Source organism: Scyliorhinus torazame, chromosome 9 (genome assembly GCF_047496885.1).
Source record: "Scyliorhinus torazame isolate Kashiwa2021f chromosome 9, sScyTor2.1, whole genome shotgun sequence".
NCBI lineage: Eukaryota > Metazoa > Chordata > Chondrichthyes > Carcharhiniformes > Scyliorhinidae > Scyliorhinus > Scyliorhinus torazame.
The window spans coordinates 107,755,026-107,780,271 of NC_092715.1; the positions used below are offsets into that span (position 1 = coordinate 107,755,026).

Here is a 25,246-nt window from a genome sequence, read left to right on the forward strand (position 1 = left end):
GTACGGTGGGGTACTGGTTAGCACTGTTGCCTCACGGCGCTGAGTACCTGGGTTCGATTCCAGGCCCGGGTCACTGTCCATGTGGAGATTACACATTCACTCCGTGTCTGCGTGGGTCTCACCAGCACAATCCAAAAAGATGTATTGAGTAGGTGAATTGGCCACGCTAATTGGAAAAAGAATTGGGTACTCTAAATTTATTTTTAAAAAGGTTAGGTGGATTGGCCATGCTAAATTGCCCCTTAGTGTTCAAAAAGTTGGGTGGGTTACTGGGTTACGGGGATAGGGCGGAGGCATGGGCTTGGGTAGAGTGCTCTTTCCAAGGGCCAGTGCAGAGTCGATGGGTTGAATGGCCTCCTTCTGCACTGTAAATTCTATGATCCTATGAACCTCCTCTGAACTGCCTCCAATGCCACTGTATCTTTCATCAAATAAGAGGACCAAAACTGTGCAAAATCCTCCAGGTGTGGTCTCACCAGTGCCTTGTATAGTTGCAACAGCACTTCCTTACCTTTATACTCTATTCCTTTAACTATAAATGACAACATTCCATTCGCTTTCTTTATTACCTGTTGTACCTGCATAATAATTTCCTGCGACTAATGCACGAGGACACCCAGATCCCTCTGCAGCGGAGCACCCCGAAGTCTCTCCCCATTTAGATAATAAGTTGCTTTTCCATTATTCCAGCCAAAATGGATGACGTCACACTTATTCACGTTAAACTTAATTTGCCACATTTACGGGCCCATTTTTATAAATGTGCTGCCTTCTGTAACAAAAACTAACTTGTCTGGCACTTTCTGATAGACTGAAGAAATTGGAGCCAAAATGGAAAATATCATAATTCTGGCAAAATAAAAATGGGTGCCCTGGGTGTGGATGTCAGGTAAGAGATAAAATCACTCTTCATCCCATTGATGGACTGGAGTCTTGTCTGGAGCTCTTCTTGTGTATAGTTTGACAAACAGGAATGATTGCTTAGCATCTGCTCAATATCAATGGCTTTGTGTTTTGTAACTTCTATGTTATTAGAGTAAACCGCCGTGAAGGGTAATTTAACATTGATGTTATTGTTATGAGTTAAGACAAAATTGTTGCATTGATGGCAAATATCTCAACAATTCTGTATTTCCATCAAAGAAAATGTTGTCCTTATAATTCAGGGTGTCTCTCAGACTCTGAATTCATTCGTATTGGTCTAGTCTGTCTGGTGTAAGGGAAGAGCAGGTGTTCTGCAAAGTAGCATTTCACATCAAACAAGTGCCCCGCCTCCCAACAAATCCATACTTATCTTGCTGTGCAGGGTCTCTGTGGGCTTCAGGCTGCAGCCTGACTCCCTCACCAGTACTGACTGCCCTCCATTGGTGGTTATATCATTCCCAATGGTTTCTGCTAGGAGCCAGTGTCGAGGCATGCCAATGAAGCCTGTGTGATGGATAATTTGCACCTACTTTTGCCCCTGGATCTCAGATTCACACCGAGTTACAATTCGCCCGGGTCGTGAAGAACTTTCTGAGAAAAGCTAGAAGAATGTTTGCCTCGGTTTTCTTTTGGTTTTAACAACCCCAAAGGATTATGTACCATCTACATAGAATTTACATATGGAAACAGGCCATTTGGCCCGACAGGTCTAAGTGGTAATCCTTTCACCCTATTGCATCTCACCCTCTCAACATATATTTCTGTTCCTCCCTCCCTTGTGTACATATCTAGCTTTTCCTTGCACGCTATTCTTCCCAACCACTTCATGTGGTTGTGAGTCCCAAATACTCTCCCCTCTCTTGAGTGAAGAAGTTTCTCCTGAATTCCTTATTGGATTAATTAGTGACTATCTTATATTGCTGGCTCCTAGTTTTCACAAGGGGAATTGTAAGCCTGTTATTGTGTTGCTTAAGTACCCTGCTGCATTGGCTTTTAGCTGCTGTCTACAATTTAGGATTCGCAGATTGAGGTGTGCTATGCTAACCCACACACCAGGAAAATATAGAGGTAGGTTTTAGTTCAGGAGATTGTTTATGGGGACAGTGATCTGGCCATGAACATGGAGATGGTAATGGCAGAGAAACAACAATATCTTTAGACATAAAGTCAGCACTGTATGAACCCCGTTCTTAGTGGGCATGGAAAGATTATTTGTTCTCCCCACTAGGTTGAGGAGCATGACCTTTTCCAAGGGCCTGACAATTTACAATGTGATGCTGAAAGCAACAGTAATATTACAAAAAATAAAGCAATTCAGATGTGAGGAATAATTTCATTCCAGCATGATGGGCGGGATCCTCCAATAACGGGGCTCTGTCCCCACGCCGCAGTGAAGAGCGGCGCCAACCACTCCGGCGTCAACGGTCCCCAATAATGGGGAATGCTCCCCTTACTAGGGGGCTAGGTTGGCACCAGAGTGGTCCCCGCAGCTCCAGCCGGCGTGGAACGGCCCGCTCGAGTTCGCACATGCGCGGAACGGCCGGCATGATTCCGCGCATGCTCCGAACGGCCGGCGTATTTCCATGCATGCGTGCTATGGCCGGTGTATTTCCACGCATACGTGGGAGTTCTCTTCTCCGCGTCGGCCCCCAGGGAATATGGCGGAGCCCCCTGGGGTCCGGCGCGGAGTAAAATAGGCCCCCACGAAACCAGCCCGCCCGCCAATCGGTCGACCCCAATCGCAGACCAGGCCACCGTAGGGGTGTGCCCCCCCTCCAGGACGGCCTCCGCATAATCACCTTCCAGGTCCCGCCGTGTGGGGCCTGAGTAACCCATGCCGGCGGGACGCGGCCAAACTCGTCAGCCACTCGGCCCATCGGGCCCAGAGAATCGGCGGGGGGCTGCTGTCAATGGCCCCCGACCGGTTCGACGGGAATCCCGCAGGCACCCGAGAATCGGTGCTGGAGAATGGGGAAGCCGGCGTCGGGGCGCGATTCTCGCATCCCCCGGGGATTCTCCGACCCGACGACGGGTCGAGAGAATCCCGGCCCTTAACTCTACTCACCTTGCTCCTTCCCCAATCCAGCTTGCCATTCTCTAACTGGGGCACTTTTGTTTTTCTAGTTTATTTAATTTTTTTAAGAAAGTTAATTTAATAATCTATTTAAGAGTTTTCTTCCAACTTCAGATCTTGCCTTCTTGTTTCTCTAAGTTGCCTCCACTCATTTTGGAGGTAGGAATTTATTTTTTTAAATCTGGGCCTAGGCATGAGTGTAAGAGTTTGGTCGAGTTCATGCACACTTCATCCAAAGGTTGTAGGGTCAGGTACAAGCCTTCTTGCACTGAGTATTTAACAATGTACACTCGTTCCCCTCCCCACTCTCCAATCACTGATCCTGGAAACATGGGCTGTAGCTGACTTGCTCCAGGACTGCCTGGTTAATCACACCCCCTTGCACAAAACCAATGCATTGAGGCCTCAGAACCCACCCATTCCTATGCTCCCAACAATCTCCATGGTTCAGGTCATCGCCCCATTTCCATTTGCACAAGCAAGGAATAGCTGGTAAGACGAGGCATAACTTTATAGATGCTATACCATGGAAATAAATATCAGGAGTGATGTCACACAACGTGCCGATTCACTATTGCCCATTTCACATGATCACTTATGTTAGATTCTGGCCATTTGTCTTTGAGGCGGGTCCTAGAACAGCATCCGCCAAGGTAGTCATGGTTTCAACCAGTCTTAAGGTGCTTCTCGAAATGACTATGTGTCATGCCGTACAGGCCGAAATACCCATTATGCAGCTCAACTGACATGTCCTGCTTTTTTTACACCATTCTCAGCTGGCACTATCAATGAAAATTTTCTATTTAGTTTAAAAAAATATATAAGTACATAAAAGAAGATGAAGGATGAGAATATTCACCTTGTCAGTGCATCCTGCAAAACATGGGGATAGGTAGGTGATGCCATCAGACCCACAGACTGGGTTGAAGGTCTCTTTCGTACAACCACAATCTTCGTTACATGGTACAGTTAGATTCCTTTGTAACCCATTGAAGGAACTGCAAAATAATTAAGAAATCACAAATGAGAAAATGTTCAAAAACTAACATTGTGTGTGTACCCTCACAAGGCTGCTGATCAATTTGGACATTACTACATGGCCAAGCCCAGATGCTGCAAAGATAATTTCTACATGTTCCAGACATAGTGGGAATGTGACTACCATACTAGAATAACTGATGAAGTTGATGTTGGCATCAACAGTCTTGCAGGTTATTAAAGTGTCAGCTCCACTGCATGAATCTTTCCTCTAGCTTGTTGCCAATTGTGGTAGCTGTATGTTGAGGTCAATACTTTTCTCCATTATACAATCCACATTCAAGAGCAGCTCTCACATTCAGAGGCAGCGCACTTGATTTATGTAGACTGCCCTAACTCCAATTCATTTGTTCAAGTGACAGATTATCTGTAAGTGGCCTTGTAAAATAGAAAGAAAAGCTTTATGGAGTCAAGTTCTCGCACGGAACTTGTTTACCCACATGAGTGATGATTGAGTGGAATGAGTAGAAAGGTAGACCCGAGATCCAAACTCTGGAACAGGAGATAATGAAAGGGGTTGATTTTCTTACATATATTCCTGAAGAATGGAAAGAAAACTGCAGGGGACTAAACCAAATTTTCAGTTTACCATTGAGCTTGTAATTCATCATCATCTTTATTAGTGTCACAGGTAGGCTTACATTAACACTGCAATGAAGTTACTGTGAAAATCCCCTAGTCACCACATTCCGGCGCCTGTTCGGGTACAAAGAGGGAGAATTCAGAATGTCCAATTCATCTAACAAGCACGTCTTTTGGGTCTTGTAGGAGGAAACCGGAGCCCCTGGAGCACCTAGAGGAAATCCACGCAGACATGGGGCGAAAGTGCAGACTCTGGACAGACAGTGACCCAAGCTGGGAATCGAACCCGGGTCCCTGGCACTGTGAAGCAACAGTGCTAACCACTGTTCTACCATGCCGCCCATTTTATAACAGATGGAGCATTAGGATTTGGAATGGTATTACTGTAGCTTTGTGGTTTGCTCTTCTTGACTGATGAGCTCCAACATTACTTGGCCAGGTAGCTAAATGGCGTATTTTACATTCCATCCATCTTACTTCCAAGGAATTGTTCTACCTCCCAGTTAAACCATATACCTACTGAATGAGTCCACAATTCTATTGTTTCCTTTTCAAGCTGAATGACAGGGGAAGGATTCTCAATCAGCCAAATATCCAATGTGTTAAGGTGTAATTCAGTTGCAAGAATTGTTTGGACTGTGTCCCTTAATATATTAGTTCATTTCAATGAAACAAGTGGAGCTGTATGAGGCAGCTTCACACTATCTTGCAAGCCTGCCACTGATAGCGGGGTCCCCGATTTGGCAGAGAAATGGGTAGCAGGGAAAATCGGGATCGGGGCTAAATGCTCTGGGCCCCCGTGGCGGCAGGATCAGAGTTTACGATCATGCACCAGCAGGAAGATACTAATCATAGAATTTACAGTACAGAAGGAGGCCATTTGGCCCATCGAGTCTGCACCGGCTCTTGGAAAGAGCACCCTACCCAAGCCCACACTTCGACCGTATCCCCATAACCCAGTAATCCTACCCAACACTAAGGGCAATTTTGGACACTAAGGGCAATTTAGCATGGTCAATCCACCTAACCTGCACATCTTTGGACTGTGGGAGGAAACCGGAGCACCCGGAGGAAACCCACGCACACACCGGGAGAAGGTGCAGACTCCGCACAGACAGTGACCCAAGCCGGGAATCGAACCTGGGACCCTGGAGCTGTGAAGCAATTGCGCTAACCACTATGCTAACATGCTGCCCAATTTGCCCATGACCCATTTGCATCCACCTAGCACGCCTGGCACCACATGGGCAGGGTTTACAACAGGTATCACCAAACGCAAACCTGACATCAAAGAGAGTGAAGTGCATTCCAAACACACCCTTTCACGCTTGAGTAATTTTGAAGTGCTGAGCTGGAAATTGACAGCACTTAACTCTCTTTGATGTAGTTGATGTTTGTACACATTGTAGTTTTAGCACCTAGACTTACTCATCTACGAAGATGAATGAAGCAAGGCTCACAGCTGATTTGTGGAAACTACCAGAAATTAATGAATTGCTTGCAGCTAATGAATCTGAGGGCTTTCAACACAGGTATTGGCTGTTCTTCTTCCAGGAATGGACATGTGGTGCTTCCAGATAAGTGTTACAACTGTAATTCTTTCACTGCCCCTCTCTGGACTGCTTTCTCGCTTCCAGAAAGCTCTTTTCTGCTGAGGTGGGGGGGTCTGTGGGGGTCCTTCTATTTAGGGAGTCCCCGTGGGGGGTTCCTTTAGTTAGGGGGTCTCTGGGGGGGGGGGGGGTCTCCCTATTTAGGTGGTCACAGGGGTGTGTCTCCCTATTTAGAGGGTCCCTGGGGTGGTCTCCCTATATAGGTGATCCCTGGGGGGGAAGGTCCTCCCTATTTAGGGGGTCCCTGGGGGTCTTCTCTATTTAAGTGGTCCCTTGGGGGCGGGGAAATGGGTCAGGTCATCCTGTACTTGGAGGAAGGAGGGGCACCCAGAATATCCAGGGGGCGAGGGGTTTATTTGCAATCCGGGAGCTAGGGGGCCAGCCACAGGGCATAGAACATAGAACATAGAACAGTGCAGCACAGTACAGGCCCTTCAGCCCACGATGCTGTGCCGACCATTTATCCTAATCTAAGACCAACCTAACCTACACCCCTTCAATTTACTGCTGTCCATGTGCCTGTCTATTGGTTGCCCACTCAAAATGGCACCCTAATTTCAGGATTCCCTCGTATTCCTCGCCATGCAGAAATGTGTATGGCAAGGGATTCTTATTTGCTCCGAGATTTGCGCTCCCGGCGGGACTGCAAATCGCGTGCAATTCAGCTCCGGCGGGAGAACATAGTCTCCCAAATGGAGATCCGTGCCCAAGATACACCTCCATGCATGTCAGTCATCCTATTTTACTCCATTTGTGTTTTAGGTAGGTTCAGTGTTCATCTGCCTGTATTTATAAACAAAAGATCCCAGCTACATTCTGTCAAAATTAATTTCCAGTTTGGGTTCCAAAATAGACTACCGGCCGCTGATTAGTGTATTCGGGTGTCCACAGGAAGCCTCCGGGAACATCTCTCGAGTGCCTAAACAAATATGTCGTTATGTGTCTTTCAGACATTATTCGTAAGTGTAATGTTGGTCCCTTAACTTGGATTTCTTTGCACCAGTTTTACAGTTTCCAGGAAATGGGCACAATGTGGAGCGTGCACTAGCAAAGCTATAAAAATGCCTTGCTGATACACTCTTTCTAGTGGGAATGTAGCATAATTACTATATGTAGAAAATTAAACAACACCTGAAGCTTTAACTGCCCTGATAATCAACGCTAGACAGCTGCAACTGGCTGACAGGACACATTGCCACAGTGAACAATACTTGTGGCAGGAATGAACATGGTTCCAACAAAACCATCTGGTACAAGTGCCTTCCGTTGTCAATGTGAAATAAGGGCTGTGATTAATGTCACAAAAACACAAGAAATAGGAGCAGGAATAAATGGTAAATTAGCTCTTGAACTTAATCTAACATGTGCTGGATAACAACCATTGCATTAGCTGCCATTCTGTCTGTTTCTTGTTTCTCTTTTGCAAAGTCGTCTAATGCAATTCTTCCCTATATTCCCACATCCTCAGCAGAGCACAGATAAATTATGTTGCTTAATTTCATAAAACTATCTGCAGATTGATTTTCCAATTGTAGTAGAGGCCTCAATATTGTGTTAAGGAGACTAATGGGTTGTTCCAGCAGTAAATCAAAATGCCAAGGCATAAAATATAGCAACCCTCAAGCAACAGAAAAATAGAGTAGGTTGTTTAGGAGGATGTTTCTCAAAGTTTATTATTTTGCTTCCTTACGTACCCTCATAAATCAAAGCTGGAGCAGTCTCCCAATAAGTAGCTCTGCTCTGTACTGAGCAAATTGATGAGGAGGAGTCCATAATTTGATCCATATTTTGAGCTGAGCTAACGTGAGTACAACTCCGAACTGCACAAAACAATGATGGATACTAGTCAGTCCCATCCTCCTCTCCATTCCATATTCCGACCTTTCCCTCCCATGTCCATAGAATAGAGTCATACAATCGCTATAGCGCAGAAGGGGGCCATTCGGATCATCGATGTCGGCACTGAGCCTTCAAAAGTGCACCCTACCCATGTCATGATATGCAGACATGCAGATAATGATATACAGACAGGCAGCTAATGAACACAGAGAACAGGACGTGACAAATGAGCAGGAAGGACACTCAGGGGTGGTATCTCACTATAAAAGGCACGAGGCACTCACACTCCGCCTCTTTCCACTGATGAACATCTACAGAGTGAGTCAGGGTGTATGTACAGTATCACACCTCCAGCAAGTGGCTAAGAGCTAGCCTGGTTCAGTCAGACAGACTAACCACACTTAGGTTAGCGGAGAGTCAAACTCATAGAGAACTGTGCTAACTGTGCAACTGGTTCAATAAATCAGATTAAACTAACTTCAAGGCCTGGAGTATCTTTTGGTTAAAGCTGCATCCAGTTGCAGCCTATGTTATCCCAGAGTACATAACACATCAACCCAGTCCCAATCCCCTGCCATATCCCTGTAACCCTGGACCCCACCTATTTAGAATTATGAATTGCCAATCCACCTAATCTGCACATCTTCACACTGTGGGAGGAAACCGGAGAACCCTGAGGAAACCCACGCAGACACGGGGAAAATGATGATATTCCACAATCACCTGAGATCTGAATCGAACCTGGGACCCTAGCGCAGTGAGGCAGCAGTGCTAACCACTGTGCCACTGTGTCCTCCCCTTCCGATCACCTCCATCCCCCAGATTTGCCAGTGGACATCGCAATGGGGAAATATTGATGAGGTCCTGCTAGGAGCCCCATGCCTGAAGCATGCCTGAATTTCCTCAAATTGTTCCCATCTGTTGAGACTCGAGGATGAATCTTGATTGTTCCTTGGGACTCCATGCCAGTGTGCCATTGCTACCTCACAAATTTAGAGGCTGGTCTGTGAAAGGGGAGGAAGCTGGCTGGGGGGTCAGCATTTGTTAATTGGACCTGGAGCTGGTAAAGAATATTTTGAAATGAGATTGAGGGTTGGATATGTGAGAGTGGTCGTTAAGATAACGTTCAGGTAAGGAATAATTGGTTTGTGAAATTCAGAACATGAGTTTGTTTTCCTCTTTTTAGATTTAAATCTAGTAATTATGAAGCATAACATGTTTAAAATGAGCCAGAATGCATTATTTTCAATCTAAAAATGTTAATTTTTCCAGGGAGAATTCTCTTCAACCTTTGTAGAAATGCACCAATCATGTTTTGCCTTTTATTGGTGGATTTTCCCTTCAGGCTTTTTTGAATTTATTTTTTTCCCTCCAATACAAATGAAGGAATATTTCTGTTTATTTGGTAAAGCCCATGGAACTGTTTGCTTTCACATGTCAGGGCTGTTCTGAGTTGTCAGTCTTTTGGGCTGTGTCAACTTTTAAAGTTGGCGGTCGCGTTTTGCTTTTTTATTACATAAAGTAAATGACTGGGATTTTTCTCAAATTGTTACCATTTGTGCAACACATGAACAGCTCTTCATCCGGCCAATATACAACAGTGAAGCAGGAACAATTCCAAGGAAATTCCTGGCGCTTCTGTCTCTATAAAACTCTAAGCTAATCAGCTGAGAAAAAACATTTAAAGAGTTGACTCGTCCACAAAACCCCACAATTCCCCCTTGCCATCACTCTCTGAACAGGGCCATGCATGAACTGCAAGGAGGTTTAAAAAGGTTTGTGGATGGGTCCAGAGGGAACGAAGAGGGTTTTTACCTTGGCGCTGATATCTACTGTCATATCCTGCCTGAGGCCTGTGGCAATGGTGGCAGAAGGAATGCAAATTGCACAGATTTTGCAGGCCCCACCTCATCACTCTTATATATGCAATGGAATGGTGAAGGGTCAGGTGGCCATCATCCCTGCTGGACCAGAGAAGGGATGGAAGGGCAAGAAATCGAAGCCCGTGCTGTTAGGTGGCGGTAAGCAGTATCCCCTGTCCAATATCCCTTAGCTTTGTTCTGCTGTGATATCCCAATAAGAGTTACGTGAAGAAATACAATCCATAATCTTTGAACTTGATTCTCATACATGTGTAGCGATGGTGATCTGGGGAACGGAAATCTCTCAGTAATGATTCAGCAGTACCAATAATTGGAAAGTTTCCACTATGAGATTTATCATTCTCACATAAGTGAAATTTCGCTCCAAACAAATACTTGTGGGATGTTTCATATATTATGAACTGTTTTCCCTTCATTTAAAAAAAAAATTCCAATTTAAGGGCAATTTAGCATGGAAATCCACCTACCCTGCACATCTTTGGGGCTGTGGGGGCGAAACCCACACAAACACGGGGAGAATGTGCAAACTCCACACGGATAGTGACTCAGGGCCGGGATCCAACCAAGGTCCTCGGTGTGGTGAGGCAACAGTGCTGACCACTGTGCCACCGTGCAGCCCTGTTTTCTATTCATTTGATCTGTTGCAGTCTGGAGCATTTTCAAGATGAACTCGTGCCAAACAATTCCACAATAAAATAATAACCCACAGTGATATCATGTGCTATTTACCCGTTCATATAGGCGACTGTTGCTCCTGCAACTGGCCCTGTTTCGCAACCCAAAAACAGCAGCATCACATACGTAGCTGTTGACAGCATGTTTACAGTCATTGTCATTTTAATGGCTCCCAGCGGAGTTAGGCTCATTTTCTTCAGCACAAAGCCACCCAGGAAAATTCCAAGGCACACACAAGGAACGGCAGTCACTCCTAATAAAAGAAACACAGCAAAGACAATGAACCACACTTGCAAAGTACATAAACCACAGAATAAAATATGTAACCCTGCTGAAATGCATTTTTTGTATTAGCATACAGATTGGGCCCCTGAAGAGCCATGGATGCCAAATCATCTGATGAAAGCACTGGGATGTATTACCATTACTGACTCTGGTAAACTCACTGGGTCTAAGAGGTTCAAGATTCTTGTAGCCTATATGAATGAGAGCAGGGACTGCGTAGAAAATGAGCCACCGGACCAGTCTCCCATGGTGCAGGGAGCTATGCAAGGCAAGAGAGGAGACGGTATAGCTAGGGAGATAGATACTGCTCTCTACAATGCCAAATGTGAGAATCCCGAAGGCTATGTTGTCTGCCCCTTGCGAGGATTAAGGACATCTCGGGACCAGAGAGGAACTTGGGATAGGAAGGGAAGGATGCAGTTGTCATGGTCCACATGAATACGAATGACATAGGTAGAATTAAGGAAGTCGTCTGCGAAGTGAGTTTGAGCAGCTAGGGGCTAAATTAAAAAGCAACCACAGGGATAATAATTTTTAGATTACGATTTGAACCCTGAGCAAATTGGTGTAGGGTAAATATGATTACAAACTTGAATATGGTGCTCAAAGATCGATAACGGAGAAATGGGGTTTCAATTCCTTGGGTACTGGTACCAGCACTGAATTAAGGAGCTGTGACAGCCTTCACACTGGGATTAGAGTCTGTCAAATTATATAACTAGGGCTGTAGAAAGGCCTTTAAACTAAATAGTGAGGGGAAGGGTTAATGTGAGGGGAGATTTAGGAAGTTACCAAGAAAGGACAAGGATAGTGATACAGGGAATGATACTCAGTGTGTGACAGGAAGGGACAGAGCATACAAACATAAGATTGAACCCAGTAAATCGAGTCAGAGGAGGATACAATAGGTAAACATTAAAGGCTCTTTATCGAAATACACACAGCATTCATAATAAGATGGATGAACTGATAACACAAATTGAAATAAATGATTGGAATATGGTATGATAGCCATTATAGAAATGTGGTTGCAAAGTGACCAAGGCTGGGAACTGAAAATTCAAGCATATTTGAAACTTCAGAAGGACAGGAGGAAAGGGTAAGTCTGTTAATAAAGGCTGAGATCACTGAAGCAATGAGAAATGAGCTTGGCTCAGATGATCGAGATGTAGAATCAATTTGGATGGAGGCAATTAAATGGGAAAGGAAAGACACTGGTAGGAATAGGTTATCAGTCCCCTTACAGTAGATACACTGTAAGACAGAATATGCATCACAGAGCAACAAGGGCTTGTGAGAAAAGAGCTGCAATAATCATGGGTGATTTTAATCTTCATATAGATTGGACAAATCTAATTGGCAAAGGTAGTTTTGAGGATGAGTTCACAGAGTGTTTCGGCACAGTTTTTCAGAATACCACATTCTGGAAGCAGCCAGAAAAAAACTATTTTAGACCTTGTAAAGTGTAATGAGACAGGATTAAGTGATGGTCTCAGGATAAAGAATCCTCTGGACCGGAGTGCTCAGAACATGACAGAATTTCCCATTCAGGTTAAAGTTGAGAATTTGGGGTCTGAAATTAGTGTCTTAAACTGAAAGAAAGGGAAAATAGTTTAAAAGGTACAATAGTAGAAAGGCAGTGGCAGACATTTCAAAAGATATTTCATAACTCTCAACAAAGATATAGTCCATTAAGAAAGAAAGACTCTCTGAGAAGGGGCTGTTTAGCACAGGGCTGAATCGCTGGCTTTGAAAGCAGACCAAGGCAGGCCAGCAGCACGGTTCAATTCCCGTACCAGCCTCCCCGAACAGGCGCCGGAATGTGGCGACTAGGGGCTTTTCACAGTAACTTCATTTGAAGCCTACTTGAGACAATAAGCGATTTTCATTCGCCTGTCTAACTAAGGAAGGTACCAAATTGGGAAAAAGGTGCAAAATGCTATGATGGTTACTGGTAGTCCAGACAACTGTAAAATTTTTAGAAAACAGCAAAGGATATCTGAAATAATAATAATGAGTGACAAATTAGGAAACTAGCAAGAAATAGAAAAACAATGAGGATAAAACTGGGGAATTAATAAATGTGAAAATGACAGAGACTTTGAAGAAGTATTTTCTCTCAGTCTTCATGGTAGAGTGCATGAAAGCATCACAGTAATAGTAGAAATGTAAGGGCATTAGAGCAGGGCGTACTTAGATCAGTAGCCTCCACTAATAATCCCCCGATTTGGCCAGTGAGAAAGCCCGATGGAACATGGCGACTGACCATCGATTACCGGGAACTCAACAAAATCACCCCCGCAGCAGCCCCCACAGTAGCAACAAGTCCCAAGACCATGCTCAAGCAGGTTCTCAATTCCCGATTCTTTACGGTTTTGGATGTAAGTAATGGATTCTGGTCCATTCCATTGGCAAAGGCGTGCCAGTACAAATTTGCCTTCACTTTTAAAAATCAGCAATGCACGTGGACATGCCTGCCACAAGGATTCCACAACTTCCCCTCCATTTTCCACCGACAGCTGGCAAATGGTTTAGCCAAATTTTCTCGCCCTGAATGTCTGGTCCAGCATGTAGACGTCCTACTACTGCAGACAGACACGAAGGAAGAGCACATTGAGCTTCTGTCCGAACTCCTGGAACTCTTACATTCAATTGGTTGTAAAGTTAACCCCAAAAAGGCCCAGATTTTGGAAGATAAGGTGATATATTTGGGTACAATTATCACACATGGTAAACGCGAGATCGAGCATAAAAGGATTGACTCGATTGCTAAATTGCCCCTTCCCCAGAACGTTTCAGCCCTCCGGTCGTTTTTAGGACTGGTTGGCGACTGCCGAAACCACATTGACGGTTTCACCAGCAAGGCAGCACCCCTCTCAGACCTCCTAAAGAAAGGAGCCCCCTGGGAATGGCTTCCGCAGCATACGGATGCTGTGGACTCTTTAAAACAGGCACTCATAGGAGCCCCCGCACTACAAGTTCCAGACCCACTTTCCCCTTACGCTATAGAGGTAGCAACCACAGACCGCACCCTTTCGGCCGTGCTCCTCCAGGAACGGCACGACCAGTTAAGGCCCGTAGCTTACGCCTCCAGAATTTTAGATGCTGTGGAGCAGGGATTTTCAGCCTGTGAGAGGCACCTGCTCGCAGTATTTTGGGCATTCCAGTATTTTTCGTACGTTACCGGACTGAACCCCATCACAATCCTCACAGAACACACCCCCACCCAACTTTTACTAGACAGACGACTCAAGGACGGTACAGTCAGGCAGATTAGAGCAGCTAGATGGACCCTTCTCTTGCAGGGACGGGACATCACTGTTAAACGGACAAAGACCAACACTTTTTTAGCTGACAACCTACAGTACCCCGGAACCCCCCTTGAATGTGAAATTATATCTCCACACCACAACACAGGCCCCTTTATCGCTAAAACACCTCCCAGAAAGATAGGTAGTTCAACCCAGAGCCCCCAGCACACAGACACATGCGAGCCCATAAAGGTAAATGTGGATGGATCTTCCACAGTATTGGATGGGAAGCGCATAACAGGTTGCAGTATTTATGTCGAGGACGCGCAGGGACGCGCCCTAGAGGAAATAGCAATAAAACTTCCAGGACACTTAGGCGCGCAGGCAGCAGAACTTGCGGCCATCGCATACATAGTGGAACACCCAGATTCCTTCCCCAGCCCAGCAGACATATACTCGGACAGCCTCTATGTCTGCAACAGTCTTACGGAATTCCGACCGCTGTGGAAAGCAAGAGGATTTGTTTCCGCAGACGGAAAACCCCTCCCTTCAGCCCCATTGCTCCGTCACATTTTAGAGAGAGCACAGAACAGGACTTTTGGTATAGTCAAAGTTCAAAGTCACCATCGTTCCTCCCCCCCCTGGAAATGTAAAAGCCGACGCACTGGCTAAAACAGGTTCCAGGCACGGATATTTTTGGACCCCCCCCCCCAAAGGCGCACCAGTGAATGCAGCTCAGGTCTCACCGACTAAGATCGAGGATCTAGTGGAGGCCCAGAAGCAGGACAGCAATCTCAGGGAGATTTTCAAAGGAAACTATCCAGCACCCTCCGAGAGATTTAAAAATGCTCTGACCACACATGACGGTGTGGTGTGGTTCCTGAACAGGACAAGAATCAACTGATTTGTTTGTTCCATGACGGTCATGGACATCAGGGAATCGATCCCACTACAGTCCACCTCAAGCAGCTTTGTTGGTGGCCGAATTTAAAGGACGATGTAAATCACTACATCGAGAATTGTCTTATCTGTGCCCAGAATAATCCGGACAGATGTGCCAAAAAGGCTCAGTTTAGCCACACCCGACCCGTTAATGGCCCCTGGACTAACCTCCAGATTGATTTTACAGGACCATTGCCCCCTTGCAGGAATGGTTATAAATATGTACTCGTGGTGATAGACACGTTTACAAAATGGGTGGCAGCATTCCCATCCAGGACAAATACTGCAAAGACCACAGCCAAAATCTTGACCCAAAGCATCTTTACAAGATGGGGACTCCCCCGCAGCATTGAATCCGACCAAGGTTCCCATTTTATGGGACGTGTCATGCAGAACGTCCTCACAATATTTGGCATTACTCAAAAATTCCACATTGCGTACCACCCACAGTTGAGTGGTATCGTGGAGCGCATGAATCGGACCTAAAATCAACCCTCAGAAAAATGGTCCAACAAAACAAAACCACTTGGGACTCAGTCCTCCCTTTCGCGCTGATGTTTTTGCGTAATACAGTTTCCACTTCTGCAGGTTACACCCCACACACCCTCATGACCGGACGCCCCATGAAAGGCACAGAATTTTTATTAGGTTTAGACTTGTGCAGCCCCGAAGTGACGGCCCTCACACACGAAAAAGCTGTGGAACAATTAGTGGAAAACGTTAAAACGGCTCTGCTAGCAGCCGCAGTGACATTGGGCACAACAAAGAAACAGAGAAAGGCCTGTTTCGACAAGACAGTGCATGCGACTGAGTACAGTGTAGGACAGCAAGTCATGCTCTCCGTATACAACCCCAGCACATTCCTGTAACCAAAGTACTCCGATCCGTACTCCATTGCGGACAAAGTAAGCCCTTCCGTCTACAAGATAAAGTACCCCAATGGAAAGACTGCATGGTTCCATATCAACCAGCTTAAGGCATATGGAACACAGTCTAAGCACGCACACCACGTCATGCTCGACGCAGCACACCACACCCCGCCCACAGCCAACGTAACCCTACCATCCCCCAACACTTCCAGCCCAGCCACGGACTCGACCTCGACTCCACCCCCGAAATATACACGCCGCCCCGGAACGCCCACCGACTGCTGCAGCAGAGACAGCGACTGTGACTCTGACAATAGCCATAGCACGCCTCCCTACTATCCCCATGCAACAGGACCCACACCCAGCGAATCTGACCACGATTCGAGTGATCCCTTCATGATTACTTTCCTGAACAAACCCCACCACCGACCACCGACCTACAATGACGACCCCGATTCCGTCCCCACACAACTAGACACCACCTATTGGCACAGAGATAACTCGTACAGACTCGTCCGGAATGACGAGAGCGATCTGAAATCATACCAAGCAGCCCTATCAGCCCTGATACACTCAAGAGTTTGGCATCCGGGAGAAGATGACGACCTTGAGTCTGACTCCCAAACCGAGAACCCCTTTGCGACCCTGTTCGCAACCGATAACTGAGGTGTCCAGATTATGTTTTAAAGGAACCGCTTGGGAGAAACGGTGTCTTTTCTGATGGAACCTGTAGCATGTTTTACGTTGTTTGTACTGATTTGTTAAATGTTGTATGTTCAGACCGGAAAAAAAAATTTCCACGGCCCCACGCCTTTTCGGCCGAAACCTCTGAGGACTTGCCCACACAGACTTGCTATTGGCCAGACACGAGTTCAGAGGAATTAGTTTGTCTGCAGAGACTTGTTAAGGTCCCAGACGCCAGTTCAGCGGAACTCGTCTGTCGACAGATACCACACGCCCGTTCATAACTGCCCTTCTGGTTCGAAGGTAGAACCAATACGGCAGCCCCACCACGATGACTACATTTCTTGCCCGTTCTTGTTGGTTGCTCAGGCAGTGGAGAAATGGCTTGGGACCCGCCCTGCCTGGGAACGCCCCTCTGGTCAGCTACGCTTGGGTAGGAGAGACATGGCATTGGTAGCCGTCCGACCCGGGGACTCGATCCAACTCTTACCCGTCGCGGCCCATAGGCACCGCATTTTGGAAAATTTTTGTTCAAAAAGTTTTGTTTTGTTTCAGGTAACCCTTAGGTTGCCAACCATATGCTATTTACATCCTGAAACATTTGGATGGTAAACCGCACAGTCTGAGAGACGGCTCGCACTGGTTCATTATTTGTAAGTGTGTCTTGTCCTAAAATTCGGTTTTTGAAAAACCGGCGCTAAAGGACAGACTATCGTACGAGATGTTAAACCAAGATAGTTACAGACACTATGCTTGATTCCAGAGAACTCCAGAAGCTCCAGGACCAGAGAAGAGAAGAGAAGTGAAAGAAGAAGAACCATGAGGACATCCTTCGCATGGTTCATCGTTACAATGGACAATCGCGCAAACGCGAACCCCATGACCTCAAGCCCCCCAGCTGTTAATGATTCACTTCCCCACAGTACCCAGAGCCCAGTCACAAGCGACACCACACCATCTTGGTGTGACAGGTTTATAACCTGGTATTCCCTGTCCTACTTGATAGAATCCCTATTGGTATTGGCGATACTCTGCTGCATCGTGCGAACGGCAAAGGCTGATGGGAAAGTCAGCCAACATAGACAGAAACCAGCAGATGCATGTTTGGTGTGTATTTAACTCTGCAAAAGGCCAGACAACATCGATACCAGCGACCATCAGCATAACAACGTAGCAGCCATCTACATACTGATGAGCAATCCCCGGGGACAATAGCAACATTTGGGACACTCAAAACTAAGCCAGACTCCCCGGCACCAGCAGGAGCCAACACAAAGGAGGTGAACGATCGATCAGGGAACAGCTCCAGTATTGGAGAAATCGAACCAAGCGATTGGGACAAAGTCCAATCACTTGGGACCAGGTACAGGGTCCGCCCCGAAAGGCGGGAAACCCCTGGGGACTATAAGAGTTAAGCCCCAAGTTCAAATCGCTCTCTTCACCTCTTCGTCCTGCCCGGGTCACCCAGCAACACAAACCAACATTGACCGTGACCGGTGCAATGACCACCGACGGAAGTAAGTCCTAATTCAACGCTCGCTACAAGATAGGCGCTCCTAGCTACCAATCCGTACCAACTTCGAATCCCGCAGACTCAGAACCCGAACAAAAGGCCATTTGTTCCCCTGACCTGGTGGGCCAGTCCGAAGTTAAGTATAGGCCTGTTAGTTACAGAAGTAGCTAAGATGTAGAATTTGTGCATGAGTAGCGATTACTGTGTATAATATATGTGCTTTGATTTGAATCTTACTAATCGGTGTATTGGGTTAGCGTTGCTAACCCAATACCCCATTCACGGGGGAGCGTGCCCATGTGAATAAGGGATGACATTGCCTGGTGGGTGGGTGTTATAACCTGCCTGCTTACCATTGGCTGGGGACTAATGAAAATCCCACAATCCTGTGGGAGTATGAGCTTCCCCAATGTGGGGGGCGGAGAAATCATTAGCAGACTCCCTGTATAAATAAAGCTGGCCAGTTTGGAACCAACTGGAAGGAGTAAGCAGCAAGCGAAGTTGCTGCTGCTGTTGTATATATGTTATTGTAAATAAACGTTATTACTTTGTATCCTTGAAACTCGTGCTGGATTCTTCGTGGCCCTCACAAAACTGGCGACGAGGGTTATAGTGAATAGTTGTCTACACTGCTGAAGTCACCTCCCTGGATTTTTGTTGGATACAGGTTGGAAGTTGTTTTCTATTATACCATGCCGCTGTATGGACATTTGGATGTTTTTGATGCTGCGCTGGAAAGCTGGAACCAGGACGCACAACGGATGCGTTACTATTTCCGGGCAAACAATATCACCGAAACGAGCGGCAGGTGGTCATATTGCTCACCGCCTGCGGCCCGCATACGTTTGGGATGATTAGGAGCCTTACGTACCCAGCTGCGCCGGACACCAAAACGTTTGATGAACTTGTGAATTTAGTGGGGCAGCATTTTAACCCAACCCCGTCCACGATAGTCCAACGTTACCGGTTTAATACCGCTGAGAGGACCCCAGGAGAATCCCTTGCCAACTTTCTATCCAGGCTACGCAGGATTGCGGAATACTGTGACTATGGTGAGACCTTGTCAGAAATGTTACGCGACCGTTTGGTTTGCGGTATTAACAATGCGGCCACCCAGAGAAAGTTGTTAGCTGAGCCAACATTGACTGTTCAACAGGCCATTCAAATAGTATTGTCCCGAGTGAGCGCAGAACGAGGAGTGCAGGAGCAACAGGGAATGGAAGTGCATGCCTTGGGGCGCAACCCCTTCCGTCCGAAAACGTCACCCCTCACTCTTGTGGTACCTTGGGCGAGGCAACGAGCCGGGTCGACGCCAGTGGCCGTCGGACATTCCTCCCCGAAGGGAGCCTTCTCCAGAACCAATGGATGAGGAGCCATGTCCGTGTCAGACTTGTAGGCGCCGACCCCGTCGCGGACACCGGTCCTGGGGGCGCCAAAGGCGCCGTCGTTCCGACCAAAACTGGGACCAGCCCAGGGGCCGTACCTTCCATGTGGATGAACCTGCGGTGACTACTCCTGAGGACGTGGAGACGGAGGACGGCTGCCTGCAGCTGCATTGTGTGGCAGCTCCCCGAGTGGCCCCCATTAAGGTGACAGTACGGGTCAATGGTCACCCGCTTGAGATGGAGTTGGACACTGGTGCCGTGATCTCCGTGATCGCCCTGAGGACATTCGACCGCATCAAGCCGGGTATACAGACCCTTACATTAACCGACACACAGGCCAGGTGGCCACCTACACGGGGGAACCATTGGACATTGCAGGAACTACGATAACCCCTGTTGTTGTTTTTTAAAAAAATACGTTTATTAAGAATTTTTCAACAAAATTTTCAACGTAACAAAAAGAAAAGAAAAGTCGCATAGCAAGCCATAAACATAACAAATCAACATAATACAGAACTTTGTACATTGGATTCCTCCCGCACATATCGACTTTCCCAAACATTTATGTATTTTCTTGCTCAAGTGCCCCTAGGAAAAAAAACCTTCCCCGTCCACCCTTCTTCCCCTCCCCTGAAAGAGATGTCCCCCCCCCTCCCCTCCCCCCCCGGGTTGCTGCTGCTGACCGAACTTCATCTAACACTCCGCGAGATAGTCTAGGAATGGTTGCCACCGCCTGGAGAACCCCTGCACAGACCCTCTCAAGGCAAACTTTATCCTCTCCAACTTGATAAACCCTGCCATGTCATTTATCCAGGCTTCCACATTGGGGGGCTTCGCATCTTTCCACACTAACAAGGCTACCAGGGACGCAAAGGCCAGAATGCCGGCCTCTTTCGCCTCCTGCACTCCCGGCTCGTCCGCCACTCCAAATAGTGCTAGCCCCCATCTTGGCTTGACCCGGACTTTCATCATCTTCGATGTAGTTCTCGCAACACCCCTCCAGAAACCATCCAGTGCCGGGCACGACCAGAACATATGGGCGTGGATCGCCGGGCTTCCTGAGCACCTCCCACATCTGTCCTCCACCCCAAAGAACCTACTCAGCCTCGCCCCTGTCATATGCGCTCTGTGGATAACCTTAAACGGTATCAGGCTAAACATGGCACATGAGAAAGAAGAATTGACCCTGCTCAGGGCATCAGCCCACAGACCCTCTTCAATCTCCTCCCCCAACTCCTCCTCCCATTTACCCTTCAGCTCCTCTACCAAAGCCTCCCCCTCTTCTTTCGTCTCCTGATATATCGCCGACACCTTGCCCTCTCCGACCCATACGCCCGAAATCACCCTATCTTGAATCCCCTGTGCCGGGAGCAATGGAAATTCCCTCACCTGTCGCCTCACAAACGCCCTCACTTGCATGTACCTGAACACGTTTCCCGGGGGTAGCCCAAACTTCTCCTTCAGCGCCCCTAGGCTCGCAAACGTCCCATCAATGAACAGGTCCCCCATTCTTCTAATCCCTGCTCTGAAACCCCCGTCCATCCTTCCTGGGACAAACCGATGGTTACCCCTGATCGGGGACCACACCGAGGCTCCCATCGCACCCCTGTGTTGTCTCCACTGGTCCCAGATCTTTAGCGTTGCCGCCACCACCGGACTCGTGGTGTACCTTGTCGGCGAGAGCAGCAGCGGTGCCGTCACCAGCGCCCCCAGGCTCGTTCCTTTCCAGAACGCCATCTCCAACCTCTTCCATGCCACCCCCTCTCCGTCCATCACCCACTTACGGATCATCGCCACATTGGCTGCCCAGTAGTAGCCACCCAGATTCGGCAACGCCAGCCCTCCTCTATCTCTACTACGCATCAGAAGCCCCCTCCTTACCCTCAGGGTCTTATTCGCCCACACAAAACCCATAATGCTCCTGCCTACCCTCTTAAAAAAGGCCTTGGTGATCACAATTGGAAGGCACTGGAACACAAAAAGAAACCTCGGGAGGACCACCATTTTAATCGACTGTACTCTTCCCGCTAGCGAGAGTGGCAACATGTCCCATCGTTTGAAGTCCTCCTCCATCTGCTCCACCAGCCGCGTCAAATTAAGTTTATGCAGGGTCCCCCAACTCCTAGCTATTTGGATCCCCAAGTACCGAAAGCTCCTTTCCGCCCTCCTCAACGGTAGATCGTCTATCCCTCTTCCGTGGTCCCCTGGATGCACCACGAAGAGCTAACTTTTCCCTACATTGAGCTTATAGCCCGATAAATCCCCAAACTCCCTTAGAATCTCCATAACCTCCCCCATTCCCTCAACTGGATCCGCCACATACAGCAACAGGTCGTCTGCGTACAGCAACACTCGATGCTCCTCTTCCCCTCGGCCCACCCCCCTCCATTTCCTGGACTCCCTTAATGCCATGGCCAAAGGTTCAATAGCCAATGCAAACAGCAGGGGGGACAGGGGGCACCTCTGCCTCGTCCCTCGATACAGCCAAAAATACTCCGACCTCCGCCGATTCATAACCACACTCGCCACCGGGGCTCTATATAGGAGCTTAACCCAGCTAATAAACCCTCCCCCGAACCCAAACCTCCACAACATTTCCCAGAGGTACTCCCACTCTACTCGGTCAAAGGCCTTCTCCGCGTCCATAGCTGCCACTATCTCCGCCTCTCCCTCCACCGATGGCATCATTATCACGTTCAGGAGCCTCCGCACATTGGTGTTTAGCTGCCTGCCCTTGACAAATCCCGTCTGGTCCTCGTGACTCACCCCCGGGACACAGTCCTCAATCCTCGTAGCCAGCACTTTTGCCAGCAACTTAGCATCCATGTTGAGGAGCGAGATCGGCCTGTATGACCCACATTGCAGTGGGTCCTTATCCCGCTTCAGGATCAAAGAGATCATTGTCGGGGGCCCCCCCTCCCTTGCCTCATTGAAAGTCCTCACCAGCAATGGGGCTAACAGGTCTACGTGCTTCCTCTAGAACTCAACCGGGAACCCATCCGGTCCCGGGGCCTTCCCTGCCTGCATGCTCCCCAGTCCTTTAATCAGCTCCTCCAACCCAATTGGCGCCCCCAAACCAGCCACCTCCTGCTCCTCCACCCTCGGGAACCTCAGTTCGTCCAAGAATCGTCGCATCCCCTCTTCCCCCGCTGAGGGCTGGGATCTGTACAGCTCCTCATAGAAGGCCTTGAATGTCTCATTTACTTTCCCCGCACTCCGCACCGTAGTTCCCCTACCATCCTTGACTCCCCCTATCTCTCTCGCTGCCATTGTCTTATGGAGCTGATGTGCCAGCATCCGGCTCGCCTTCTCCCCATACTCGTACGTAGCCCCCTGTACTTTCCTCCACTGTGCCTCTGCCTTCCCTGTGGTCAACAGGTCGAACTCCGTCTGGAGACTTCGCCTCTCCCTGAGTAGTCCCTCTTCAGGGGCCTCTGCATATCTCCTGTCCACTCTTAAAATCTTCCCCACTAACCTCTCCCTTTCCCTGCCCTCTTTCTTCTCCCTATGAGCCCTGATGGAGATTAACTCTCCCCTGAGCACCGCCTTCAGTGCCTCCCATACTACCCCCACCTGCACCTCCCAGTTGTCGTTGGCCTCCAAATACCATTCAATGCACCCCCGCACCCTCCCGCACACCTCCTCATCTGCCAGCAGTCCCACATCCAACCGCCACAGCGGGCGCTGGTCCCTCTCCTCTCCCAACTCCAGTTCCACCAGTGCGGGGCGTGGTCCGAAATGGCTATGGCCGAATACTCCGTTCCCTCCACTTTCGGGATCAGTGCCCTGCCCAGAACAAAAAAATCTATCCGGGAGTAGGCTTTGTGTACATGGGAGAAAAAAGAAAATTCTCTGGCCAGAGGCCTGGCAAATCTCCACGGATTCACTCCCCCCCATCTGGTCCATAAACCCGCTAAGCACCTTGGCCGCAGCCGGCCTCGTTCCGGTCCTAGATCTGGAGCGATCCAGTGCTGGGTCCAACATCGTGTTGAAATCCCCACCCATTATCAAGCTTCCTACCTCCAGGTCCGGAATGCGCTCCAACATACGCTTCATGAATCCAGCATCGTCCCAGTTCGGGGCGTATACATTTACCAATACCACCCACATCCCCTGCAACCTACCGCTCACCATCACGTATTGACCTCCATTGTCCGCTACGATGTTCTTGGCCTCAAACGACACCCGGTTCCCCACCAGTATTGCCACCCCTCTATTCTTCGCATCCAGCCCAAATGGAATACCTTCCTACCCATCCCTTCCTTAACCTGACCTGGTCTGCCACCTTCAGATGTGTCTCCTGAAGCATGACCACGTCTGCCTTCAGTCTCTTTAAGTGTACGAACACTCGGGCCCTCTTAACCGGCCCATTTAGGCCCCTCACATTCCACGTTATCAGCCGGATTGGGGCCTGCGCTTTCCTGAGCCAGCCCCGCCCCCTGTGGCGCAGCTCCTGTTCCGGCCTTATCCCAATTCCCCCATCCCTGGGTCTCACCTCCCTCCAGCACCGGCGCCCACATTCCCCACAGTCTCCCCATCAAATCTCTTCCCCCATCCCCATCCGACGTCCCACCCGTGAAACATTCTTTACACATATTTACAATCCTGTATACAGTCAACATCTCCCCCACAACTACAGACCCTCAGTTTGAGTCCAATTTTTCCGTTTGGATAAAGGTCCAAGCCTCTTCTGGCGTTTCAAAATAGTGGTGTCGATCCTGAAATGTGACCCACAGTCACGCTGGCTGCAGCATTCCGAATCTCGCCCTCTTCCTATGCAGCACCGCCTTGGCCCGATTGAAACCAGCTCTCCTCTTTGCCACCTCCGCGCTCCAGTCCTGGTAGACTCGGATCACCGCATTCTCCCATCTACTGCTCCGCTCCTTCTTGGCCCATCTCAGGACACTCTCTCCGTCCGCAAAATGATGGAACCTCAACACTATCGCCCTTGGCCGCTCGCCGGTCTTGGGTCTCCTCGCCAGGACCCAGTGAGCCCCTTCTAGCTCCAGGGGGCTCGGAGAGGCCTCCGCACCCATCAGCGAATGGAGCATCGTGCTCACATACGCCCCGGCATTGTCCCCCTCCACCCCTTCAGGGAGACCCAGAATCCGGAGATTCTTCCTCCTCGATCTGTTCTCCAGGTCCTCGAATCTCTCGGCCCACCTCTTGTGCAGCGCCTCGTGCGCCTCCATCGTCACCGCCAGGCCCAAGATCTCGTCCTCGTTCTCGTTGGTTTTGTCCCTCACCTCTCGGAGCTCTACCTCTTGGGCCTTCTGGGTCTCCTTCAGCCCCTCGATCGCCATCAGCAGTGGCGCCAGCACCTCCTTTTTAAGCTCCTCCACACAGCGCCTGAGAAACTCCTGCTGATCCGGCCCCCATGCTGCTTGATCTCCGCCCTCCGCCATCTTGTTTTTTCCCCCTCGTTTCTGCCGCTGCTCCAAAGCCACTTTTTCCCACGCTCCACTTCTGGTCCCCTCCATACACGACAGAAGGGGGACCTTGTTCTCACCTTCCCACACGGGAATCGGTTGAAAAATTTCTGTTGGGGCTCCTCTGGCGAGCCCAAAAGTCCGTTCTAGCGGGAGCCGCCGAAATGTCGATAACCCCTGTTGTTTATGGACGCCAGGAGGGGCGTTTCCCACTTATCGTGGTGCGCGGCCATGGGCCCAGCCTGTTGGGTCGGGACTGGTTG

At 48.6% G+C, this 25,246-nt stretch overlaps 1 protein-coding gene across 1 annotated transcript in view; it reads right to left on the bottom strand.

Moving 5' to 3' along the window:
• LOC140429418 (solute carrier organic anion transporter family member 3A1-like) overlaps positions 1–25,246 on the bottom strand; it is a 485,186-nt gene that overhangs the window by 29,840 nt on the left and 430,100 nt on the right. The window contains exons 6-7 of the mRNA XM_072516369.1: positions 10,680–10,878; positions 3,858–3,996 (exon numbers count right to left, since the gene is read on the bottom strand). Of these exons, the coding sequence (XP_072372470.1) occupies positions 3,858–3,996; positions 10,680–10,878 (338 nt within the window). The remainder of the gene's footprint in view (positions 1–3,857; positions 3,997–10,679; positions 10,879–25,246) is intronic.